The following is a 27,255-nucleotide window of genomic DNA, read 5'->3' as shown; positions in this document are numbered from 1 at the left end:
CTCCCGGCTAGACTACTGCAATGGTCTCTACATGGGGCTGCCCCTGAGGACCACTTGGAGGCTTCAGCTGGTGCAGAATGCAGCTGCGCGAGTTGTGATGGGAGTCTCCTGATAGTCCCATGTAACACCTCTTCTCCGCGAGCTGCATTGGCTTCCAGTTACCCTCCGGGTGAGATTTAAGGTGCTGGTGATGACTTATAAAGCCCTAAATGGCATCGGCCCGGATTATCTGAGGGAGCACCTGCTGCCAGCGTCAATTTCCCATTGTCCTGTGCGCTCCCACAGGGAGAGCCTCCTCAGGGTACCGCCGGTCAAGGATTGCCGACGGGCGATCCCCAGGGGGAGGGCATTCTCTGTGGGCACGCCTGCCCTATGGAATCAACTGCCAACGGAACTCCGGACTGCCCCCGACCTTCGTTCATTTCGCTGGGACCTAAAAACCTGGCTCTTTGAGCTATCTGGTCTGGACTGAGGAGTTTTAATGTTTTTAAATTGTGATTTTAATTTTTTGGGGCTAGACTTAATTTAATTTTATTTTATATTGTATTGTTTTTAAATTTTGCCTTGTAAACTGCCCTGAGTCCTTCGGGAGCAGGGCGGTATATAAACCAACCAACTAAATAAATAAATAAATAAATAAACAAACAAACCAAGTTGATTGGTTTGGAATTAACAATAACAGAGTTGGAAGGGACCTTGGAGGTCTTCTAGTCCAACTCCCTGCTCAAACAGGAAATCTTATACCATTTCAAACAAATGGTTGTCCAATCTCTTCTTAAAAACCTACAGTATTGGAGCATCCACAACTTCTGGAGGCAAGTAGTTCCACTGATTTATTGTTCTAATTGTCAGGAGGTTTCTTCTTTCTAGGTTGCTTCTCTCCTTGATTAGTTTCCATCCATTCCTTCTTGTTCTGTCTTCAGGTGCTTTGAAGACTAGGTTGACCCCCCTCTTCGCTGATTATGAATAAGCATGGGGCAATTGCTAGCGGCCTATCAGTCTAAACAAAATATGGGGAAGAATCACCCTAGGATGATACTACAAGCGCGTTACCAACTTAATAAGGTCCCCTGCTGTGTTGACCAGCTCTTCTATTTTTGAAGAGATGGTAATTCTACTTCAGAGTGAATCTAGTAGCTTCAACCCATATCCTAATGCTAGCCTGCCACATTTCTGCTACATTTAAAGTCATTGTAATATCCTTGAAAGGAGTATGTACAAGTTGATGGGATGTTAAAATAAAAGCTCTACAGTTTTTGCCGAGGACAAATACGCCATAACTGTACAAGTAAAAAAAAAGACAAATTCATCCTGTGCAACAAACATCCTCTTGTTGGCAGGAGGCGCACTAGTATTGGAAACCTGAAGCATGTTTATATCATTTTCAGGATAGTTTCATTATAATTTCTGTACAAAGCTATAGCTCTGAACATAAGCTGAGGCTATTCAGTTATAGATTCCTTGCATTGATTGACAGAATTTCTCTTTTGCTGCCATCGATGTGAGGTGCCTGAAATCTGTTAAAATTTGCAGTAAACATTTTGACTGCAAAACAGCTCTTGCTCTTCAGTCCAGATCGATGAAATGATCTCATGCAAGGCAGAGAATCTCAATTTTGTAAAGGGAGTCAATCTACCTGGATGCTTTAAGTAGAAGCAGGTTGTCTTGATCTGGCTGCCCACTTGTTTCCGGGAGAACTAAAAGGGAATGGCTGTCAGTTATCATGCACTGTCAGGACATGGATGGTCAATCAGTTGGCCAGGGAAAGGGATCACCAGATCAGCCATTTTGTGCAGGCAGGGCCATTATGCAAACATTATGGGACAACATACTCTGTTTTCTGATTTGGCTTTTTAAGGATTTTTATTTCCAGTCTTAAATTAAGAGGCGTCTCCTGCCTTATCCACAAAATAGTTTGGGGTGAAGCTGCAGGAGGTGAGTGACTACTGCTGGATAAGGATGTGACCTTGAAATACATTTGTATTCTGCTCATTGAGGGTTTCTTTCCAGATATGTCCATTGAAAACTCCAATAATCTTAGCAGTAGGAAAATCCATGCATATTTTTTTCAAATAATCAGCACATAGATAAGGCATGAGTCATGTAAGTAATAATACAAAATGCAACTGATGCTCTTCCCTTAACATTCCACAAATAGCTCTTCCTATTTGTCAGTGTTTTGGTCAATTCATTTGGGATTGATTTTTAAATAATACAAGAAGAACGAGATAGACTTCCAATTTCTACTTCTACATTTAACATTCAAGAGAATCAACTTTCCTAATGTCTTGGATTTTCCATCCAAACTAATCTAAGGATCAGTCCATAGTCAATACCTTTTGAAGGAGCACATCATATATCTCTATTGTTTCATTGGAGCAGCATCTCAAATTTTACATTTACTTTGAACAATCTTTCCTCAATGGCCTTCTTAGGTTTCTCCACATACTAAAGCATCCTTAAAGACCAATATTTGAATATCAGGTGCAACAGGAGCCAGGTGTAAGATGGGATGTCTCCACAGTTTCGGCTATTTGAACAGTGGAACAAAGACTAAAAGTGTCTCCTCAACAGTGTCACCTTGTAACCAAAGGAGGAATTTGGAATGATGCTCAGTTTGACATAGTTTGTTTCATCCATTCCTTCACACTAGTAATTCTGGTATACACTCCATAGTTATTGGGACGTGCACAACCTATTCCCCAGCTCACCACACCAGCTAGAAACCATTTGCCACTGGCTTCCTGGCAAACAAGAGGTCCTCCAGAATCTCCCTAGAAAAGTGAAACCAAATAGTAGTCAGAATAAAAATAATTCAAATAGACAGAAAAGAGAAAGTTCTGAGTAATAAGCTTTGCAACACTCAGTGTGTGACATTGCATGCAAATAAGGCAGCTTCATAGGACAGGGAAAAGTTCTTTCGAGATCATGGAAACTAGTGCTTAAAGTTACCTGACAGGAGTCCCTTTTGCCCTCATGGTAGCCAGCACAAAGCATTCTGGGAGAGACCTGATAGTGATAAGCTTCACTGCAAATGTCTTGCTGAACTAATTGCACATCCACTTTTTGCAAAATCTTGCTTGTAGGACCTATGAGAGAGGAGTTGCAGATTAGCAGGACTGACCACAGGAAGAAAATGTTTCCTGTTCCTATGAAATTCCAATTTCCACATTCTATTGCAAGGTTTCCAACCTTGGCAACTTAATGACATATGTATTTCAACCTCTAAAATTCTTCAGCCAGCCATGCTTGGCTGGGATATTCTGGGAGTTAAAGTCCACATGTCTTAAAAATTGCCAAGGTTGGGAAACCTTGCTGTAGAAAATGTGGAGATTGGAATGAAACCCTGTTCTATAGGGATGCAACAGTTCTTTCAGGTTGATGTTTACCTGCTTCATGCAAAAAAGTGTGACATTATAAGCACATTTCCCTGTTTTAGGAAATCTCCATTGAATAAGAAATGGAATGGTACCGTTTTGTAAATAGGATAACCTATTGGAGCCTAACAGAATGGGTTGGATCAAGTGGTATTATTCCTCTGGCAGCTGCTGTTCTGGAATGAGTCCAGATGCTCGGAAGAATGTCCTGAGCAAACCTAATGAACTTACAGAGGGGAAAGAGGAAAGGAACAAATTTTGAAGACAACCCCCTGGCATTCCTGAGTATGCTGCAATATTTGCATGATTTATGCAAGGATCCACTAGAGGGAGCTTGATACGGTAACATCTTGCTGCAAAGCCCTTGCAATGCTTGGCCTTAGTTTAGTAGACATGTAGTATTCCTTTGAGGCTGAATTTGCTTTCACCAGCCAACTTTTAAATTATTGCACACTCCTTTGGGCAAAAGCTTAGGATGCCTTTTTATTATATGATTATATCTGAAACATCCTTTTAAATCTAAAAAAAGAAAGGGGCCTTAAGGATGCACAAACCAAATAATGTACCTCCTTCCTTGACTGCACCCCAGCCTGTGACCCAGCACAAGAGGCCAGGCTCAAAGAGATGGGAGCTGGCAGGCAAGCAGATGGGCTGGATGAAAGCAGAATAGATGACTGGATGGTCAAGCTGCAACAGAGCCACGTCATAGTCGTGGCTGTCTTCTTCATAGTAGGGATGCTGCAAGATACGGTTCACTTTGAAGGAAACCTCATTGTGGCTACTGGCATTCAGAAAGTGCTTGCCCAGGTATACGGTCCAGACTGTGGGGGAAACCTGACTGCAGAAGAAAAGAGTGAGAAATAACTTCAGCGGGTTTGTTTTTTCTCTTGATACAGCTCCCAAGTACGGCTCAAAGGACTCTGGGTTTAGGGAAGAAAGGAAATTGTCTTACTCCTGGTCAAATTCTGCCCAAGACCCAAAATGTGTGGAACTGGCTTTATTAATGAGTAAGATTTTGTTGGTCACAAGCCATTGCATCTTCTGTGGGGAGGCTTATCCTAAGGCAGGGGTGTCAAACTCAATTTCATTGAGGGCCGCATCAGCATTGCGGTTGCCCTCAGGGGGCCGGGTGGGTATGGCCATGGTGGGCGTGGCCTACTGGGTGGGTGTGGCTAGAGTGGGTGTGGCCTACTGGGTGGGTGTGGCCAGCTCTACATCGTTCGCATCAAGGGTGCCTATGGGGGCCTGGGCAGGAGTGGGACAGATCTGAGGGTCTCTGGGCCAGGGCCTAGGCAGTGGGGGCCGTTCCCTCACTGTTTCCAGGATGGCTTCGCGGGCCACATGAAACCACTTTGCGGGCCGGATCCGGTCCCCGGGCCTTGTGTTTGACATGTCTGTCCTAAAGGAAGAACATTGTAAGCACGTAATTGCTTGCAGGGAGGAAAGGGAAGAGAGGAAGAGAGAAACCAGGAGCAGTTAAAATTAGTTTAGATGGTGGCTGTAAATAAAGGAGTAGACATGTAGGTTTTATGCAAGAGTCTTATGGTGTCTCAAAAGACCAACAGATTTCTTATCATGTGAACCTATCGTGAAAAAGAAATGATGAGAGGAAAGGAATAGGGTGGAGCAGAATAGCAGCCAGGAGAAGAAGGAAAAAAACAACAACTAGCAAAAATGTTATTACAAGATTGTGGATTTTGCTGTAGGCGAAATGCATACATTTAACTATTTGTTCAGTGTTACTAATGTATCTGATTAAGGAAATCCAGTGCAAGCCATACTGTGACAAAAGGCAAACACAAAAAGGTGAGTTTTAAGGTGCTCACCCCTTTTATTTACCTGTCTTCCTGGAAACAGTGAGCTGCAGTGATCACCCAGCGATCTGCAATCAGTGTTCCCCCACAAAGGTGGTGCCCACGGACTTGCAAACTCGCTTGCCAAGGCCACTCTCCTTCCATAGAATGACCACCACCAACAATTCTCTGTGTTGCTGTCTCCTGCACTCCGCAATCTGAGAAAAAAGAGAGAAATTTTAGGAAACAGAAAGAATGATTTGAGTTAAGGCGGGTGGTAGAACAGAGGGAGAGAGGGGGAGAAGTATACCTGCAAGACTCTTTAGGATGGATTTTTATTTTCCTGTTTTGAAAAATCATGCCTACAGAGAAATCCAGGTTTTCCTTTCTGATTACCATGCATTCATCCACTGCATTTATGCCTCAGGCTTTCCTCTGCGAGGAAGTTTAAGTTGGTATACTAGGTGGTGTCTGCTCTCATTTTATCTTCACAACCATTCTTCTGAGGATATACAGGTTGCTGATGATTGGCAGAGCCAAACCTGAGTTTCTCTGGACTCAGTCCAAATCCCTAATTGGCTCCTATACGTTAATCACTTGGCATATAATGCTAGTGAACAAATTGTTGGGAGCGTGCAGTTTGATGAGTGACTCCATTAGGAACAGCTAATTGGTTTCAGTTTGAATTCTTGGATTGGCAATCCAATTTTAGCATCAAATTAATTCAAAACATTTTCTGAATTGTGAAAAAAAAACCAATTTGAGCAGAATCATTGGTCCAATTCAAAAGGTCAGTTCAGAGCCTTGATAGTATTTTATTCTAACTGAATCTTGAAACCAAGTATTTTCATAGCCATATAAATCTCTTTATTTCTTGTGAAATCAGAGCAGATTCGGTGAGAACATAGTCCAAGTTGTACATTGTAATTTTGTTTATGATGACCATGTTTATTTTAAATAAAAAGCAGCTCTAAGTCTCAAAGGTTTCTATTCAATTACTAGCTGAAAAATCTACTCTCAGCTACTATTTGCCCACAAATGTTGATGTTGACCACAGTATGGAATAGTAATAAAAGAAGTTGGACTAAGAAAAGACATATCAAGTATCAAATACCACTATCAGCCATAGAAAAACAACAGTCTGATTTGGGGTCTGTTGTTTTACATTGGGGGAATGCAGGAAAGAATACTTTATCTGTCACTTGGACCTCTTAGAAGAAAAGCAAGGTATAAATGTAACATATGGATTTTAAAATCAATGTTTCTGCTACAGAAATTGTGTATACCCTCTTCATTCACCATCTTAGGTTTCTTGCCCAAACAGTCACACTCAGCCTTTGGAGCCTTGTAAATGCAAATGGAAAAATGGCTTAATCCATATGGGGGGAAAAATTGGAATAAAAAGGGGTAAAATGCAAGTTTTGATTTCAGTGAAAAGGAAAACATATACCTTGAATATTACTGTTCTTTTGACATGAATGATTCAATATATACAGTACATGATAATATCCATTCACTGAACGTTTCCCGCATTTATATTATTCTTCTCAGAAGGAGCATGTTGATATTCTGCATGATAGCCATTTGATATTGAATCCCTCCAAATTGGATGTCCCAGAGGTGCTTTTTTTCCCTGCCATTCCCCATCATCCAGTCAAAGCTGAAGAAGCTTCTTGGATGAGAAGCGAAACATCTTCAAACAAAAACAACAAAGTCCAGTTGCTGCGTGAAAAAAACAAGCATCTTTGGGACAACCGTGACCTGGATGACTGAGAATCTCCATAGACACTCCAAACTGGATGTGTAATTAATCTGCTGTAGCATTTCATACCCACCCAGAATTACAAATTTCTACCAACACAAATCAGATAGGATACTAATATCCTCCAGGTAAGCCATGTACGATCATGCTTGCTGAGAGTTCTGAGAACTGCAGTCCAATCACAAATTTGAAAAAAAAAACTAGTACCTTTGGACTGAAGCCTAGTGCTAGCAACCCTTGACAGAATGAACGTCTGCAGCTCTTCTACTAGGATCATTCTAAGAAGAAGAAACTGAGATGGTTTCAGATAATTCCTCTGACTAGGATGGATCTCTTCCTCTGAGTTGCTCACCACAGTGCATTTCATCCGATTGATCCTTGCAGTCAGGAACTGAGTCACATTGAGGGTTGGGCTTCTTCACACAGTTCCCATCAGCACATTGGTAAGTGTAAAGTCCACAAGGGATTCCTACAAAGATACGTGGTGAAACGAGAATATAGTTTTATTATCATTTGATGCAGTACTGATAAAGGTAAAGGTTCCCCTGCACATGCGTGCTAGTCGTTTCCAACTCTAGGGGCCGGTGCTCATCTCTGTTTCAAAGCCGAAGAGCTGTGGTCATGTGGCCGGCATGACTAGATGCCAAAGGCGCACGGAACGCTGTTACCTTCCCACCTTAGTGGTCCCTATTTTTCTACTTGCATTTTAACGTGCTTTCGAACTGCTAGGTTGGCAGAAGCTGGGACGAGTAACAGGCGCTCACTCTGTTACGCGGCACTCGGGATTCGACACGCCAAACTGCCGACCTTCTGATCGACAAGCTCAGCGTCCTAACCCACTGAGCCACTGTGCAGTACTGATACAGTACTGCAATTTTTTCACAGGAGTGGAGAATTGGTGACCTTCCATATGTGCATGAATTACCATGTCCAAAAATGTTAACAACCATGTTGGCTGGGAGTTAGAACTTGGCAGAATTGGTGGGTCCACAAATTACCTACCAGCTGCACTTGATTACAGTCATGAAGCTCAGTCTCAAAGGTATGAGAATGGTGAAAAGAAAGTGACAATCACATCAGTGCCCATTGCTTTTATATTAAGGGATGATTTGCACTCTGAAAACAAAGCTAGAAGCAAGGCAAGCTAGACTTAAAATGCAGATGGAATCATATGGAATGAGTCAGATCATCAAGTCCAACTTTCAGGAATCCAGATCAAGATGGTAGAGCCTCTGCTTGAACTTCCAAGGAAAGATAATTGGTTCTACTGCTGAACTGTTTTAAGTGTTAGGAAATTTTCCCCCTTAACATTTAATTAGAATTTGACTTCCTATGTCTTAAATCATTCATTTCACTTCCTGTATTCTACAATAAGAAAGAACAGGTCTTGACCTTCACTATAGAGGTTTCCTTTCAGGCATTTCAAGAATGTGATGCACAAAATAGGAAACAGTTCAGAATAGAGTGGAAGGATTCCTTCCCTCGATTTGAAAATTATACTTTCTATTGATGTAATCTAAATTTACATTTGTTTTATTGCAGCAGTGTTATATGTCAGCTCACATTCAATTAAGTACTATCCCAAGATCTTTTTCACAACTGCCATTACTACTCCAGGAATCACTCACCTTATACTTACACATTTGATTTCCTAAGTACAAAACCTAGCATTTATTAAACTTAATTCTTTATTTTTAGCCCATCGTCTCTAACCTATCAACATTATTTTGAATTTTATTGAAGCTCCTCTCTTCTGGCTAATCTACTCAATTTTATATCACTTGCATGCCAGGCTGGTCCCTTTTGTACCAGAGATGAGTAACAGTGAGTTTAAAAAACCCCTGTAAACTTTTATTGATAAACTTCAATTAATTACTGTAGGTGTTATTTATGTGGTTTACATAATCAGCATATTGCCTCCAACAATTTGGGTCCTCATTTTACTGACCTCAGAAGGATAGAAGGCTGAGCCAACCTTGAGCCAGTTAGGATCGAACTGCTGGCAGTCAGCAGAATTAGCCTGCAATACTGCAATCTAACCACTGTGCCTCCACAGCTGTAAGTTAACTTGATTTCTGAGAATAGCAGGTTTGAGAAAGTTTGTTTAATAGATGTTCTTGATTTTATACCTTCATTGCATTGCTCCTCATCACTCCCATTGATGCAATCCAGATGTTTATCACAGAGCTTGGAGAAATCGATGCACATGCTGTCCTCCTGACATTGAAATTTTGCAGGGCAGACTGGCAAATTGCAAAGCACAAGGAAAAGAAAGAAGAAAAATCAGGAGGTAGAAGAGCAACAGGGATGAAAAAGTCAAAAGATCATTTGAGTACAAGCAGCATCCAATACCCAATGCACTTTTATGTATCTTTTTGTGTCTGTGGTCATTTGAAAGGCCTTTGCCTTCATGTTGTTTTTATAGAATAAGTGCATTTTCACTGGCCATCCAGTATAACACTGCTTTTGAAATTCAGCCAACTGTACTTTATATGACAATATACTTTACATTTACATTTTTTGTATCAATTGCATGTTAACTCACATTTAATTAACTACTATCCCATGATATTTTTCACATCTATACACACAGATGCACACACACACAGAGACACACAAACACAGAGAAATCATATAAGCAATAAATGTTTCCTATAACTGCTCTTTGGATGTTTTTTTAAAGAAAATCAAAGAAAAAAAGCAAGTTATAATGTGATTCCTTGAATTACAGACTTAAATCAACCAGCAATGTCGTTAATTCACTTTCTAAGATAATGTGGGCAGATGTTGTATGTTTGTGTGTGAAAATGTATGTCTATTCTTCCATGTCCAGGTTCTGCCAGCGGAGTTCATAGCTAAATGACAGAGCAGTTCATGAATGTGGCATCTATTTCTTCATTTGTACATCTCCTTTCCCATAGCAACCAATGGTTTCTCACCAATGGCTGTATCATAGGAGCTTCTGAAAGTATAATGTTCAATATGTTTTGGAAAAGCTGACTCACAGATAGGAATAAACTCTTCTGTGAGAAAAGCACATGCCACCTGCAAAGGTCCTCTTGCCCCAAAAGGACAGAGCAAAAGTCAAGCATGATGTGAAGAGGAGGGAAATGATAAAGCACTGCTCACCACAGTTTCTTTCATCTAGTCCATTGGGGCAGTCTTCAATTCCATCGCAAGCTGGCACACATAAGCCATTCACAAGGCAAAGGAATTCTCTGGGGCATGCTTTTTAAAAAATGGAAAATAAAGTAGAATATTAGTTGGTTTTTAATGCATATTCAAAATTCAGTTCAAATATTAAATCACTGTACTGTGCTTCCAATCTACTTCTAATTCTATGTGAAATTGAATCATAATAGTTTTGAAAGATGACAAAGATTCTCCTGTCAACAATGAATAATTATTATCAATATAGCATTAAATCCATAAAAGTTTTTAAATCTATGTAGTATTGGCTGTAAAATTAGGAACTATGACCTTTTTAGAAGGGTGAGTGATGGTGTGTGTGTGCACACGCATGCATGCACATTCCTTCAACAGTCTTGTGCATTTCATGGTGATTGCCTAGACCAGTCCTGCTATTTTCTCACCAAGATTTTCAGAAACAGTTCCTAGAAGCTGAAAGAGAACAACTGGCCAACAACATCTAGCTGGTTCTGTGCTAAGGTGGGACTAAAACTCATTTTTTCTGGCTTTTAGCCTGGTGCCTTATCACTATAACAAAACTGGCTGTCACATTAGAAGCTGGAGAACAGTGCACCACTATCTATGAATTAAAACCATGGAAACATTTGGAATGTTGGTGCTTGGTGTTGCATTTAGTTCTGACATTTTAGTGGGATCTGGAATGAGGCCTGCCCATCACAGAAGAGAACAGAATATTACCTGAACCTTTTCCAATTTGAAGTACCAACTTGTATGGTAAAATGGTATGCTTTTAAGAAGTGGAAATTAGTTTGTGGGGATGGTACCAGAAAATATCAGAAACTCCTTCCCACGCTTGTGATGGATCTGGCAGCAAGTTGAGGCAGCAGTCCAGATCCATGGCAGAATATTGAAAACCTGCAAGTGTAGTGCTGATCATGCAAAAGGCTGCATTCTAGGCCATTTAGGGAAATGTTCCCTGCAATTAAATAATATTGATGTTCTGTAAAGCATCGAGTTCCCCATTAGTCTGAATCAAGTTTGGCCCTTGATTCATGTTCAGTCACAATGGCAACATTCATAAGAAAGCATGTGTTGATTTTTCCACAAATTTCCAGTTAGCTGAACTGCATGTTTTAGAGACAACTGTATACTCACGATCTGATTGATTATATAGACTGTAAGCAGCCCACACTCCAGGCCCTGTTAGGGAGATCTGAGAAGTAAAGTTGATGGTGACACCAGCTCTAGACATCACAGGTATTCTTTCAGCATAGGCTTGCAAAATCCGCAGACCACAGAATCTAGATTTTTAAAAAAGACTAGGGCAATAAATCACAGTCAACCATCTTGCCTTTGAAAACACCAAGGGTATAGGGAGAAAGATGTCATGAAATTTAGGGAGTAAGAGAAGATCAAAATCATCTTCTTCTGGATCTCTTCCAACAGCCAGACTTGCTGGTAATAAAGACAGCCACTGTGAGACAGATGCCATTGTAAAATTACCTACAATTCCCACAGTGGATAAAATTAAAATAAGTTACTGTCTTTCAGGATTAGCTATACAGTATATGTACGCTGCGATTGGCATTAGTTATGGACACAACCAGAACACTAGAACCCAAGTTGCTAACCCCCCAAAATAAATTCTGGGGCCACCCAGGCCTTGTTTTAAAAATGAGGAAGGGGGCTATAAATTTTGGCAGCAGGAAGAAGGCTCACCTGATGAAAGTATAATGTTGAAAAAGTGGAGGAAATTAATTACAAACATTACAAATTACAAACCAAATTCAAAACTGGGTTTCTTGTTTTAAATTGACCCAGTTTAAGTAATGTTGCTATATGGCAAGAAAACTATTCAGCTGGTGGGTGGGTGGGTGGGTGGAATTGGATCTTGTTTTTCAATATCTTTAAGGCAAATCACTTTTTCTTTTTAAAAATGGATTATTACCAGAAATCTAGCAGGTGCAATTTTCTTTAGCATCATGAATATAGCAAAAATTGAAAATTGTATATTCTGAATATCTGTCCATCATCCAGTTGTTAAATGCAGAGTCCCCAAAACTCAATACACTGAAGACATGAAGCAGCAGAAGCAGATAAAGAAATCATTTCTCAAGAATCACATCCTTGAGTGATGGATAGTAGAAATGAAGGGAAACTCAGTCTGAAATATAATTCCAAGTCATTTAACAATGAGCTGGAGTATTCATGAAGAGAGCAATTTCATTACAGAATTTAACTTATAGCTAGCAAGAGGCTGATTTCATAAAAGTTATTAAACCATCCAATTTCTTTGTAGGAAAGATGTTTCATGAACTCAGATGCATTTTGTAAATTAAAGTCCTGCTGAATCTATTGAAGCTTACTCTGATTAAGACTGCATTGTTCGTCTTTAATTGCTTGATTCTTCTCTTCCAGTTCTAAAATATAGCATAAGAAACTTTTAAATAGAGAAAAATTCTCATACTTGGTCCTCTTTATAAATCCTAAAAAGCAGCATGCTGCTAGGTTGGGTAGCTGATATTCAGCATGTTTGGAGGACATCAGATAGGAAAGTCAAGAGGTTTTTTTTTAAAAGCTTTCCTATTTGTTTTACTATCATAGATATGGTTTCTTGTAAGTCACTCCTGTAAGATGAACATACCAAGATGTTTGTAGATCCTTACTTTCTGTTCTGGATGGTCCATTGGCCTTGAGTACATGGAAGGTCGTATGTCTGCCTCCTGAGAGTGTAAGCATCAAACCAAAGAACAACTCCATACTCCAGAGATGGGACCTACAAAGAAGGAAATGCAGTGGACGGTAGAGGCATTTGTGTGAGTAGGTGCCTTTGAATTGGTCTCAATAGTCCCTGCTGTTTTCTTGGCAAGATTTTTCAAAAATGGTTTGCCACAGCATCCTTCCCTGGGCTGAGAGAGAGAGTCACCCAGCTGACTTTAGGCCTAAGAGAGGGCTTGGAGAGGGCTATAAAACACTATGAAGCAATATATACGTAAGTCTAACTGCAGTAGCTAAGGCAGGACTAGACTTCATGGTCTCTCAGTTTCTAGCCTTAACCATGACATCTACTTGGATCTCTTATGACATGGAAAACTGCTGAGAGTTTTATTTACATAGAGAAATGGAGCTTTGTCCTTGGTTCTTCAATACAAAAATGAGTGTTACAAAGCATGACGGCTGAGAAAGAGAGGAAAAGGAAAACATTTTCCCAAAATACAAAACAAACTGTATTAAAATACATCCTTAGTGAGATCAGTAAGAGCTTATAAAATATGACAGTACTGCCACTTTAAGACTTCAATACAGAGAAATTTAAATCTCCATTCTTTCAGGTGAATGGTGTTAACTATCTGTTTATGTGCAGTGGTGAGTGCAACTTTTGGGGAAGAGTAGAATATAAAGACAATGAGAATTTACAGTGTCAGAGTAAAGGTATATTTGGCTTCTCTTATTTAAGTGTAAAAGTACACACAGCTCACTTTTGCCTAGGAACAGCCAAGATCGTACCATCATGTGCCAAGTGCATTGTGTATTTGGTGCATAGTAACTTGGATAGTAAGGAGTATTGATGTTCCCTTGCCGTTCCCAGCTTTCCTGCAGGGTTAGATTCATCTGGCAGGCTGAAAAGACAGAAGCGTTGTCATATCCACTGTGTCCCACAGAAAATGTTGCTCATGTTTATTATTTTGACAAAAAATGAGGATATTTAATACAAATGCTAACATACTAGTTATGATAAATATTAATGAAGCCACTTATTTCACTTTCAGCAATTTTCTCATCTGATTCTCACTGGCAAATTTTGTTCAGCCAGTGTTTACTACTCATATATACTGTAAGCACAGTTTTTAAAAAAATATTGATGGGAACACACGTTTTGAGCTATTATTTTCTTCAGACATAGTTTTTGAGGGCTTTTAATAATGATTTACTTATTCGGGGGTGCATTTTTCACTTAGGAACTATGCTGTAAAGTTTCCCCAAATTTCAAATTGTAGCATGGTTATGTGCTCTAGGTGAGCCTTTATATTTGGTCTGTTCAAATCAGGACGTTCATCTAAAAATTCTGGTGACCTGAATTTCACACCAAAACCTTATGGGTCTCCTTATGAGTCTTCCAAACAAGATTCAGTGTCCTTCCTTAGGGGGCAGCCACCAAGATTCTTCTAATAATGCTGCTAGCATTTCATTATTAGCTACCTGGAGTGGGATATATTCTATAAAACTTAACTGGCAGCTTATTCTTCAATCTTTTCTATCTCCAGTTATTGCTGAACTGTGAAATCCAAAACCTCCAGCTAGTCTGTCTTTGTCCAAGCTCCGATGCCCCTCCTTCTCTGTTACGGTGCCCACCTTAAGGAACATTCTTTAAAAATTAGATTAGCTCCATCCCTTTTGACATTCCAGAAGACCCTCAAGACCTGGTTATGTTATCAGGCCTGAGGCTCCGGGGAACTGGAATTAAATAATGCTGAGCTGGTTGTTCTTATCCTGTCTTTGCCAAGAGAGTTTGTAACCCTGGTTGTTTTATAATATTTATTTTTGAAATGATTTTTATATCTTTTATGTTGTTGGGGTTTTTTATACGTGGGTTTATCCATTTCTTGTTAGTTGCCTTTGATGAAATGGGCAGCTTTATAAATTTGATTGATTAATAAGCAAACAAATAAATAAAACCAAGGCTCAATAGCAGTGGCCATGACGAAAGTGCAGCAGCAGGGATGATGCTAAAAGTTTGTCCCTGGAGATTGGCATTTCCAATTGGTAGTTATACAATTCTTTAAAAAGCTTCAATCTGGAGCTTTTTCTTGGAGAACTAAAGTCAATCAATGTACATCCAAGGTGCATAACCTCTACCTATCTAAAACCTGCTAATTATAAAGACATTTCCCATAAGACTATTCCTTTGGGGTAGCTTTGTCTATGATTGGTGCACATGTGTTATACCTACCATTTTCACTTACTTATAAGCCAACCATCCACTATTTTCTTTTCTGCAGCTGGATTCACATATTAATTTTAAGCAAACTCTTTCAAGTTATTATGCACCCCGATGCCAATACTGAAAGAGGATTCTGACTTTAAAAAATTAAATAGCCTTACACTGAATCAGGCCATAATTTACCCAGCTCAGCATTATTTATTTCCTGCCTTTTCATTCCAGGTACCATAAAGAAGTACTGGACAACCCTCTTCTCATAATTCTCAGTTGGCATGTTACCCAATATGTGAGAAGGTTGAGTAGCTGGCCTATTCCAGCAGGCAGCTACACAAACTCTTCCCACAATCAAGCAAAAGATTCCATTTCTCAGTTCCACTGCCTAAAACCAGGGATTAAATTTGAACTTTTGTAGGCTTTATGAGTTATGCTTATGATCTCAGGGTACAAGAACTCCCACACAGCACTGGCTTTATTTTTTAAAACTGTCTTCAGCTGTTTCCTACCACAGCTACACTCTGTCCTACTATGCTTCCAGCCACTGCTCCTTCCAGCTAACCAATGAGAGGATGCAAAGCAAAAGCAAAACACTAGGTACTTTTCTATATTTATATTTACTCATTGTAGCAGGAGCTGGGGTTGGGGAAAGTTTTGAAAAAAAATCAAACTAGTTCCTATGATAACAACAAAACTGCCCATTAGAGGAAGACTGAGGTAGCAAAGTACAATTGCACGAGGAAGACAACCAGGTAGCAAAGTACAATTGCATCTTAGCTGAGGGAAGTTCTTCAGACTTTTGATATTCCCAGCTGGATCATGTCAAAATTCCGCAGTGTAATTGCACAGTACATTGCATTTATATACTGAATAGCCTATAGACAGCCCAGTCCATGCTGTACTGAAACGCCTCCTTCTGCTCTCACCTAGAGTGTCCTATGTCTAATTACAGCACATTTTTTCTGTTTTTTACAATAACCTTAATATCATATATTCTTCTTTATTAATGCTAGATTTGATCTGAACATTTGTCTTCCAAATGTTTGTGAATCCCTTTGCTTAGTGCTACCCAGTTGCAGATATGTGTCATCTTAATGTTAACAGAAGCAGTACCTGGAAAATACTGTATATAAAAAGGCAGATCTTTAGAAGAACACAAATGCAATCTACATTTTCTATCTGTTTCTGTCCATATCCTTATTTACCTTCAAAGGGCACAGCCTGAGCAGAGAGTATGAAAGGATCATAGTAGCTGTACATCCCCTTCTTCCATACGATAGACATGACTGGGCCAGAAGATAGAACTTCAACCACAGGTTCCTGCCGGCTACACCCATATAGGCTGAAGAATGAAAACAGATTATTATCATATTCTCAAGTTGAAAAGGATGTAGGGAGGTTTTTATAAAGAAAGGGGAGCAAGAAATGAGGAGGAGAGATAAAGAAAAGTCATTGCATAGTGAAAAAGGCCAGGAAATAAATACATGTCCCTAAATAAATAAAACATTTTGGCAACAATAAATTATGGGGGCTAGATAGATCATCCAAAACACATGTGTCTTCTTTCAAATATTTACCTCCCTAGAGGGGGCTAGAAACATATTAGGCATGTAAGAAAATGTAAATATGGTAGCTTCTATGTTCTTGTCATATCTTTCTGGCAAAATGTAATTAAACATAGTTGGCTCAACTTTTATTTTGAGAAGGAGAGGCTAATGATAACTGTACCATCCCTGTCTTGCTTTTTTTTTTAAAGAACAGATTTCAGTGGTTAGAAGACATGGCTAAGAGAGGTTAGAATCCACCAGAATGCTAATTTTGATTTTAGCATCAAACATTAGTGCAGGAGTAGGTTTGTAAACCAAGAGTCACACAAAACTGCACCAGACATTTCTTTTTCTTTATCTGCCACTAACCAAAACCAAAACTAACTACCCTGGAGACTGAAAAATTGCCTACTGTACTCCACAGGATTTGTAATCATTAGTAGCTTTTTCATTACTTCAATGTGTACTACTTTCATTGATTATCTGGATCATCATTTTGCAAAATGAAACTTCCTGTATATCCTGAACCTAAACTGAATTCTTCATTGATGTGGATAATGGGAGAGATGTAGAACACACAACTAACTCTTCTCTTCTACCCGTTGTTGCTGCTACAAAATCAAGGGTACCTACGAAGTGATGAGCTGTTTCTCCAATGGCCCAGCTGCATCATACATTGCCAGTCGGTCCCTGCATTCTGAGAGAGTCCATTCCAGGCGAAGCTTGATCATGTGACCATTGGGGCCATGGAGATGCCAAAGGCAGCTGGAGGCTAAATAGTCTGGACCCTTCAGTTTTAGAATCACATCCTCTCTGATGTAGCTGTACCTATAGCAGCCTAAACAGAGGATACAGTCAAAATGGAAGAATGCACCATACTGTTGATAAGAGATGACATGGAAAAAACCAAATACGCTTAATCCACCCACAGTATTAAGGGGAAAAAAAGTTCTGCATAAACCAGGACCTTTGATCTATTCCAAATAGATAATTTTGTACCAAGTTGCCCATGATTTCAATAATTCTCCCATTGGAAATGAGTCTGCTCTATACATCTGTCCAATCTCAGGTTTAAAACTAGGAGCATTTAAAGAATTTACATCCTTTTATCATGCTGATGCTATTGTCAGCCTTCATGTACACAGGGATAGCTTGGAATATATTCATGGAAGCCTTGCTTGCATTAATATGTACTGAGAATCATTCATTCATTCATTCATTCATTCATTCATTCATTCATTCATTCAATTTCTATAGCCACCCATCTCAAACAAGTAACTCTGGCTATAAAACAATCATACAACAATGAAAAAGAAGTTATAATACAAAATTAAATTTATATGGCAGCCAAGAAACAAATGTCATCATAGAAGACAATATAGCCAGGAAATGAGATCCTTGTGTTGCTGGAAAACAAGCCTGTTGCTGATGCTGAGGAATAAGTTTTGATTTACTGAGACCTAGTTGTTTCCACAGCCTAGGACTACTTATTCCAACTAGATTTCTCCTGTGCAAGGAGGTCTTTCCAGGAGAAGCTGCTTATCATATCCCAGGTTCACAAGGTCAGATGAGATAAAGCCAAAAAAAGCTTATAACAGCTTCTCCCTGAAATTAGACTGGTTCCTTTGGTAATCACCTTCCAGAAGTTAACGAAGACTGAATTTTCTGAAAGGTACTTTCAATTTACATTATTTATTATATATTATACCTCTTGGTTTCAGTTAATGAATTGTTTTTGTGTTATTCTCCATCTTTTATCTGGGTGTTTTCTTACACTGTTAGATAAGCCTCTGTGAGTCTGGAAAGAGTTGGTGGCATACACATTTAATGCATACATACACAGTTAATTAACATGGTACATACAGAAAGAAATTTGCTTTATTATTTGCTGGTTAGAAATTTGCTGGTTAGAAATTTTTCCTTTAATTTGTGAAAAGTAGGCTGCTTGCTGAAACAACTAGTGGAAGAGATGTTGGGGGCAGAATTAGCATCATACATGCTGCTATGTTTCATATTTCTTATTAACCATCTTTTTCATGTAAGATGGGCTTAAAGAGACGCTAGCAAGCATTAGATAAAAAGTCAGCGCATGCTAAAAAGTGCATCAGTATAAAAATAAAAGTGCAACATTAAAGTGGTACACAATGTTACAAAAATATTTCATTTTGGTCCCTGATGTCACATTAATTGATGGGTTGTTTGCAAAAATCTTTTATTTTACAATGCAACAAACATAACCAAATAAATTAAATAAATAAATAAAAGAAGGGGGGGGGGAAATAAAGAGCCTACCCAAGGTGGACTTCAGCATTATTATGTCTTTGAGACTGGATTCTGTGGAAAACAAAAAAAGAAAAAAAGAAAGAAAAGGAAGACAAAGACATGAGATGCCACAACTGAACTCCTTAGCGCTCCTTGGTCAGGTTCATGTCAGTCGTATTCCTGGCCCATTTTACTCCTCTCTCTTTTGCAATAACACTTCAGTTCAGACCTAATTCTAAGCCACAATTTAAACATTCTGCAAATCCACATTGTAAGCATTGCCCTCCTTCCCAATAGATGCCAAAAGAGGAGCTCGATAGCCATCATCTCCTACTTCAAATATGAGGTTACTATGACACTTGGATTGGTAGCTATGGTTAGTTTAAGCCTGTTGGTAAAGTGGGTATGGTAGATGAGACAGTGAATAAATCAGTGCTTTTAACAAGTTGGTTTAGTAGGAAAGTCATTTTGCGAACGATGAATTCTTCATAATAACCATGTATATTTGTATTGGTTTGTCGTATTTGTTATTATTGATTTTTAAGTTGTTTTTAATGTTGTTGAAGTGAGTGGGTGGCCATGCAAACTAAATGAATTAAATTGAAATGAATTTCACAACAACACGTGCAAAAATTCCAGAGGTGCCCTCCAGCACAAAACATGTGGAATCCATGAGCTATCCAAACCCAACCTGGCGATGAAAAACTTGCAAGATCTGAAAACTAGCCACATCATTTGGAAACAATTATAATAATCATATTACTTTTGGCATTTTTGAAATTGCAGAAGGGGCATATTGATACAAAGGACATATCCACTTTGTAGTTGTCCCCTTCTGGGTGTTTGGTGATGGTAAAGCCATGATCCAAAAAGGCGACAGCCTGTTGGGGATTTCTGAGAAATTTGGGGAAAGAAATTACTGTCAGTCAAAGGTGATTCTTCCATTGACAAAGGCTAGGCAGGGTTCAGTAATGCCAGACTCTATTTCTACCATTACCTAAACTGTCTGTTTTCCCCAAGATTAGTGACAGGCCCATTAGAGGCATGCCGGTCATACAACTTGTGGCCAGTGATTTAGCCACCTTGATATTGGCCAGTATCTATTGCTGAGTTTCTGGGAATAAAGCAAGCAGTCATATTGGCCCATTACAGCACTGGTGCATCTCAAGGTAGAGCTGTTTCCAGTGATGGGATTCAGCTGGTTTGGACCACTTTGGCAGAACCAGTAGCTAATTTTTTTGTTGCCCAGGCCCAGAATGAACTTCCAGAAGTGGCATCCACACAGAGCAGGGCTTTTTAACTAGTGATATGGGTACCACCTGTGGTATATTGGCACCTGGCAGGTGGTACGCAACCATCCTAGAAAAGTGGTAGTGAGGGAGGGGAATGAGCTGAACTGGTGTCAGCACCGCACAAGCCTGAGTGAGAGATGGCTGGAGCTGCAGGGCTGTCAGGGCTCAGCGGAAGCGCCAGGATCAGCGCTTCTTCGGGGCTGTCAGGGCTCAGTAGAAGCGCAAGGATCAGTGCCAGGCTCCAGCTGGAGCTCGACGCTGATCCTGGTACTTCTGAGCCCAGAAGAAGCACTGATCAGCTGGAATGTTGCAGCATCTCTAGGGTCTTGTGATTTACATTCAGATGCTTGGCAACTGATTCATATTTATGACGGTCACAGTGTCCCAGGGTCATGTGAAGTGACCAAAACCTGTTGCAACCACCCAGCAGACGGGGGGAGGGGAATAAAAACCAAACACCCACCCCCATCCCCAAGCTGTGGCTTGGAGGGAACTTTTTTCAATGCCATTGTAACTTCGAACAGTCACTAAGCAAACTGTTGTAAGTCGAGGACTACCTGTACTTCATCACTTTTTTCCTTTTTTTTTTTTTGGTCATCAAATTTTTGACACCTTGCTATGTGACTGGTGGTACTCAGATGTTGCCATATCCTAAAAGTGGTACAATGGGTGAAAAGGTTGAAAAGCCCTGACACAGAAAACCAGTTGTTCACATATTTGAATCTGACCACTGGCTGTTTCTGAATAGCCACAGCGAGATCTAATTATATAACCCCCAAAACTTTAGCACTGTTGCCTTATGAAATGTTCTATAGGTTGTTTACTTCTCATTCCTCTTTTTATGAGCTTTTCCCCTACCTTTATTATTATTATTTTTTCTTTTTTGCACATCTATAATTTCTGTCCTCCTAATAATGTGGGAAGCCCTTGGTGCTTTTTGATCAGGTCCCAATTTATTTCTAAAGCCTTTTTTCCAATGTGTAGATTTTGACTTAAGATATGTATTTTTCATGAATTTCCAGCAATCCTGTGTTTTATACTGTAATGCTAAAAGGATATAAGGGAAGCACTGCCTGTTAAAATATAGACGCATTTGCCTCTGAATTAAATTCTGCCCCCTCCTCTCCCAATTCACATACAAAATCTCTGCCAAGCATGCTAGCTAGCCTTAGAGTGCCTGGGGAGGCAGTGTCATAGGATAAAAGTGGCTAAAGCTGAAACTGTTACAAGCTGTTATTAATGCTACCAAATTATCTCCTTGTTTGGTGGGGGGAGGGAGGAAAGGAGCATTGAAGGATGGACTGGAGGAGCATCCTGACATTCACTAAGAAATATATTGATAAATACATTTATCAAATGCATTGATAAATCACTACAGGGTTCAAAACGTATCTGTAGAACTTAAGCAAGAGAGTGGAAAAAATAGAAAGAAAATGGCTTAGGTAAGTAAAGTAAAAAATACTTTCCATTTAGTCTTTAATATCAGCTGATTTTGACAAGGGAAACCAGGTAAAAGGCAATTAAGGAGGTCCCTGGTTGCTTAGCATGAATAAAAAGAGAGGAAAAAATGCACACAACTATAAAATTCTTTATCTGAACTTTCAGGTATAATGCTGCTAGATTTCTGTGCTGGTATAAAAAGCGGTTAGAGGAATAACAGAATAGAGTTGCTTTAATGCAATCTTCAGCCTTCCACAAACCTCCTTGCTAAATAAATCTGTGAGAAACATTGAAAGCAGATTTGGAGATAAGAAAAGACACCTGCCTGCCTGCCCGGCGGCGCTCTTCCTCCTGTCCGAGGTTTTCATTGTTGTGAGCATTTCTGTTGAGGATTGGCAGTGGGGGTGGGAGGTGTTTGGTTTTTATTCCCCCAATCTGCTGGGTGGTTGCAGCAGGTTTTGGGCACTTGACATGACCCTGGGACACTGTGACCGTCATAAATATGAATCAGTTGCCAAGCATCTGAATGTAAATCACAAGACCCTGGAGATGCTGCAATATTCCAGCTGGAGCCTGGCGCTGATCCTGGCGCTTCCACTGAGCCCTGACAGCCCTGCAGCTCCAGCTGTCTCTCGCTCAGGCTTGTGTGGTGCTGCCACCAGTTCAGCTCATTCCCCTCCCCTGCTACCACTTTTCTAGGATGGTCGCAAACCACCTGCCAGGTGCCAATGTACCACAGGTGGTACCTGTACCACTGGTTGAAAAGCCCTGCCTTAGAACACTGCAGAGCAGCTGGGAAGTCCAGCATGGAGATCAAGCACTTCATTTTTAATCTCTCTCTCTTTTGCTCTGGCTATTTAATTTCTTTCCATATTCAAAGCAGCAAGGGAGGGGAGAGTGCTGAAGAAATTCCCACTCATGGAGTGAGTTTCAGTTATGAAATGGCCACAGGTTTGTGCAAGTACCTTGATTTTCAGTTTGCAATCATTTCTCCTGGGCTTTTCATGCTGCAGTTCAGTCTACAGTAAAGCAGGGGTGTCAAACTGCCGGCCCATGGGCCGGATGCGTCATGCTGAAACCGCACCCACCCCATTTCCAGCAATGGAAAAAAAAAGTTGCGATTCGTCGTGACACGTCACGTGATGTTGCGAGTTTGACACCCTTGGTCTAAAGGAAGTGAGGTAAACAACACTTCCATTTGCTATTATTATTAAAGGGAAGTTCCCTACAAAATTGTTGGAGAATTATTTTGTCCTCTGAAGACATTCTGAAAAAAAGATCCACCTATTAGTCTGGTGATAAATCTGGCGCAGAATCTTGTGAGGCTATTGGTGTCAAACTCTAGCTCGCACATCTGACATATAAAAGTTTTCAGTTGTTCTTTAGGTAAAAAATAAGTGTCTTTCTACCTTCCAAGTGATAAAGATCTTGTCATCTGTTCCTAAATGAAAAGATACCTCCATTATCTGTGTAACTCTCTAACCAATTTATTAACCCACAATCTACCCTTGAGAGTTTCTCAAATTCTCTTCTCTTTAAAAAAATATATTTATTTTTTTGCATGAAAATTTAATGCAAACAAATTGAAAAGGTCTAGACCCTAAATCTAGATCCAGCTCTCTTCATCTGCAGACAGTACTAGTAGAAAGCAACAATGCTACTCATTTAGTGATACCATGCATGGATTCAAAGAAAGAGAGATGCTTGTAATAAAAGAAGTGAAACCCGTGGTGATTTCTCACTTATTCTAATGGCTCAAAAGGGCCAAAATGTTCAAATAATCAGACAACCAGATAAATATATACAAGATCTTTCGACTGACTTCAATGGGATGTTCGGTTGAATCAGGCTCCTATGAATACTTACTTCTCTTTTTAGCATGTGCAATCTAGCATCTTATAACTATTACTTTAAATTACTTTAAACATAATTTTTCAATGTGGTTTCTTCTAGAAAAGACATGTTTTGCAAGATTAATTGTTCTTGAAGGTTATTTCTTTTTCATTGACAGTACATAGGTATAGCTACGTGACTTCACTGCATTTTTCCCCTCAGTATCAAGAGATATAAATTTCAATTTTGGAAGCTGCTTTATTGGAAATATTAAGGGAAGATATATAGTTAGTACCTACCCAATAAAATCAAAGATTCTGGATCAATTTTGTAGTCAGTCTGATAAGAGTGGTACCCTGTTCTGTTGAAACTGGTAAGAAGTTCATTATGAAGTGTGCCTTTTACTTCCTCCACTGTCATCTCCACCTGCCGATATTTTGGGACTTGAAGGGCGAGCCAGAAGAAACATGTCAAAGACCCTTGTCTGTTAGGAAAACATTTTTCACATTTACCACCTCTTTTCTAGTTTTCTAGAAACATCATGAAACTAGGACAGGGGTCAGCAACCTCGGCTCTTTTATGACTCGTGGACTTCAACTCCCAGAATTCCTGAGCCAGCTATGCTGGCTCAGGAATTCTGGGAGTTGAAGTCCACGAGTCATAAGAGAGCCAAGGTTGCCGACCCCTGAACTAGGATAACTAAGTTAGGAAGCTAGAACATGTCCAATCATCAGAAGAGATAACTCAACCCAATTGTCCAATTTCATAATCAAAATATATCCAAACTTGTATGTTTACATTGCAAGACAGATCTAGGCAGGTGTCAGACTAGCAAGATCCACTGATTTATTTATTTATTTATTTATTTATTTATTTATTTATTTATTTATTTATTTATTTATTTATTTGGGGGGGGGACCAGTTGCTAGAAAATTCACCCTTAAAAGGCCAGTTACAAAACTATAATTCAGATGAGACAGAAGAAATTTCTTTGGGTGGAAATAATACTCTCCTGCATCCCATGAAGCACAAACTAGAATAACATGTACATACAAGTGTAAGCTCACAAATATCCTATTATTATGTAGTAAGTCAGTACAAGCTCTAAAACCAGGTTGCTTACTGTAAATGCACACCAGAGCATCTATAGCCAGTTAGATCAGGTTCTACTTCTGACCATCCATGTGCTATGATCTCTCCAAAAACTAATAATGCTTCACTTACCCAAAGGCATAGACAGCACTGGAGTTGTAGAAAGAGGCCAGGTTAGTGGCATGAATTAGGTCTTTTAACTGTAAAGGAGATTGTTAAATAATGTCAAGCTGAGATACCGGTATGTTCCCCTTAACAATACATGTCACCTCTCATTTAGTGCATGAAACTAAATCATCTAGCTCAAATGAAGATCACCATATATTTAAATTATCCCCATTCCCATTATTTTTATCCACAATCAGGTACAAAACACATAAGCAATATCAGAGTTAGATGAAAATGATAACAGGAGAGAGAGACTATGGACATATTTAATTTTACAAAACTAGTGGGGCAGATCCAGGAAAAAAGCTGTCAAGCTTTATGCTCATACCCATTAAACTACCTAGATGAATATGCTATTCTACTCATGAAATCCCACCATCTTCTGTATCTTTGATCTCTCTGTCCAGAAAGCTCTGGATTCCATTCTCCCATGATCCTGGGAATACTGCCGATTGGTGATCCTCAGACTGCCAGAGTAGAAATGCAGATGAGCAGAATCCAGATACCACGGTCTGTAGTCTGCCATAAAGAGATACAGATACTGATTATTTCTAGGTAATGGGAGAGTATAAACATTGCCATTAGATCACAGGCCCAAAGTAACTACACATCTATACTACACATAAATCTTGTGTTTGTAGTGTAATAATTCCTTGCCTGAAGTCTAGAACTTGGCAATTCTAGAAAATGCAAGATCAACTGTATTGGACTTAAACAAAAAATAAGATACACACACACACACACACACACACACACACACACACACACACCACACCACACCACACCACACCACACCAATTTAATAACACATGGCAAAATAATCTCTATATCTTATGTGGTCTACACTTTGATTGCAGGTGAACTAAATGGTCACTAGACATGGCCATGAGGCTGGTTACATGCAGCTATACTGACTCCTCTCCCTGTAATGCTTTTCCTGAGCACATTCTCTCCTTGACCCCCAATATTGGATCAGGAATACAAAGAATAATGTATTGCATTTGTTACCTAAGAAATACCAAGTTATTGCTCCAGCTCCACCCAACAGCACCAAGATTATTAAAAGTGGGATGCAGCGTTGACAGATAACCAGTTTACTCTTCTGTCTGTTTTGTGGTAATTCCACTGGGTCTTCCTCCTGTTCTTCTCCCTCAGTCATGGTTACCTTAGCAAACAGCAAAGCAAGTATTACGATCGAAGATTTATATTTATGTTCTCCAAATGTGTTAGATTCTCACCCAACTACTTCTAGGGCACATTTATGGATAAGGAAAAATGGAAGCAAGCAGAGTTTCGAGAAATTTGAAGGACTTTCTTGTGCTCAGGGGTACATTGAGTCCACAAGGAATAAAAAGAGTAGGGGAAGACAAGGTGCTGTCTTTCTCAGTTCGGTAAACAGCATCTAACTGGCATGTCACTGAATTTTATTTCAGTACTAGATATATGCTAGTATCTGATGCTACATCTGAAGGCTGCAGGCTACTTTAAGGATCAAAAGAAGCACCATAAATACCCATACCAATATCTTAACTGCTTCCCCCTGGAGTGACCTACTGAAATTCAATACTGAAAGGCTGAAATTCATTGTAAATTTATCTGAGAATAAGCCACATTAAACATACGGACTTCTTTTAGTGTAAAAATACGTTGGATCAGACCACATGTCAACACATAAGCCCTTCCTTTGCATAGTTTTGTGGCCATTTGATTATATACATTTTGACGATCAGATAATAAATTAAGTAGCAAGGCATGGAATTCAATATCAGCTCAGCAAGGAGACAGAGTTCACAAAATATCTCACTACATTATTACAATGTTGGAGGGAAATATTCCTAACCAAAGTGATCCCATAAATTCACCATAAATACAGGTAGTCCTCAACTTACAACAGCTCATTTAGTGACTGTTTTACAATGGCACTGAAAAAATTTGACTTATGACCATTTTTCACACTTACAACCATTTGCAGCATGCCTGTGGTGACATAATCAAAATTCAGATGCTTAGCAACTGACTCATATTTATGACAGTTGCATAAATGTGATCCAGGGTCATGTGATCACCTTTTGTAACCTGGCTAGCAAGGTCAATGGGAAAGCCAGAGTCACTTAACAACTATGTCACTAACTTAATAACTGCAATGATTCACGTAAGAGTTGTGGCAAGAAAGGTTGAAAAATGGGGCAAAATTCACTTAACAAATGTCTTACTTAGCAACAGAGAATTTGAGCTCAATTTTGGTCGTAAGTCAAGGACCGTCGGTATATATCAGGGGTGCACTTCGGACAATGCTTATACTTGACCTGAAATAAATAGACTTATGCCTTCCTTTGTTTTTGTCATGGTTCTGACAGATGAAACTCTCCAAAGAGAGAGTTAGCAATGTTAGCAGTGTTAACACTTTTCCTTTTAGTATTTTATGTGTGTGGAAGAGAGAGAGGGATTAAGTCGTCTTGAAATATTTCTTATGTGGTCTCCCTTTGTGCCTTTTCCTGTTGCAGAAAGTTTAATACTGCACAGTAGTCCCTTTGTGAAAATGGCAATTAAATATCAATCTGAAGAGTATAAAACTAGTCCAAGTCTTCCAAGTGTGCTACATT

General features: G+C 39.5%; 3 protein-coding genes across 4 annotated transcripts in view; 1 reads left to right on the top strand and 2 right to left on the bottom strand.

Moving 5' to 3' along the window:
- The window catches only part of KCTD17 (potassium channel tetramerization domain containing 17), a gene marked incomplete at its 5' end in the record, with an annotated part of 41,676 nt that extends 32,401 nt beyond the window's left edge, over positions 1-9,275 (top strand). Inside the window, one exon of one of the 2 annotated variants that reach the window (XM_083365966.1) lies at positions 9,105-9,275. Of the gene's footprint in view, positions 1-5,234; positions 5,347-9,104 lie in introns of those variants that run through there. The other variant, XM_083365965.1, reaches the window with a different exon arrangement.
- The window catches only part of SSTR3 (somatostatin receptor 3), a 364,665-nt gene that overhangs the window by 231,456 nt on the left and 105,954 nt on the right, over positions 1-27,255 (bottom strand). The window lies entirely within an intron of this gene.
- Positions 1,815-25,811, bottom strand: TMPRSS6 (transmembrane serine protease 6; the record flags this gene model as incomplete). The annotated part of the gene is made up of 17 exons (XM_083365374.1): positions 1,815-2,774; positions 2,953-3,089; positions 3,944-4,215; positions 5,217-5,388; positions 7,285-7,401; positions 9,062-9,175; positions 10,062-10,160; positions 11,238-11,383; positions 12,749-12,858; positions 13,590-13,702; positions 16,224-16,360; positions 17,199-17,403; positions 18,858-18,899; positions 23,692-23,876; positions 24,617-24,684; positions 25,029-25,171; positions 25,661-25,811. The coding sequence occupies 17 exons, from the start codon at positions 25,809-25,811 to the stop codon at positions 2,613-2,615; spliced, it is 2,373 nt and encodes a 790-aa protein (XP_083221500.1). The 3' UTR covers positions 1,815-2,612.

The sequence above is a fragment of the Vipera ursinii genome (genome assembly GCF_947247035.1).
Source record: "Vipera ursinii genome assembly, chromosome: 6".
Taxonomy (NCBI): Eukaryota; Metazoa; Chordata; class Lepidosauria; order Squamata; family Viperidae; genus Vipera; species Vipera ursinii.
Note: the sequence above shows the minus strand (reverse complement) of the source record. Positions and strands in the feature narration are given on the sequence as shown.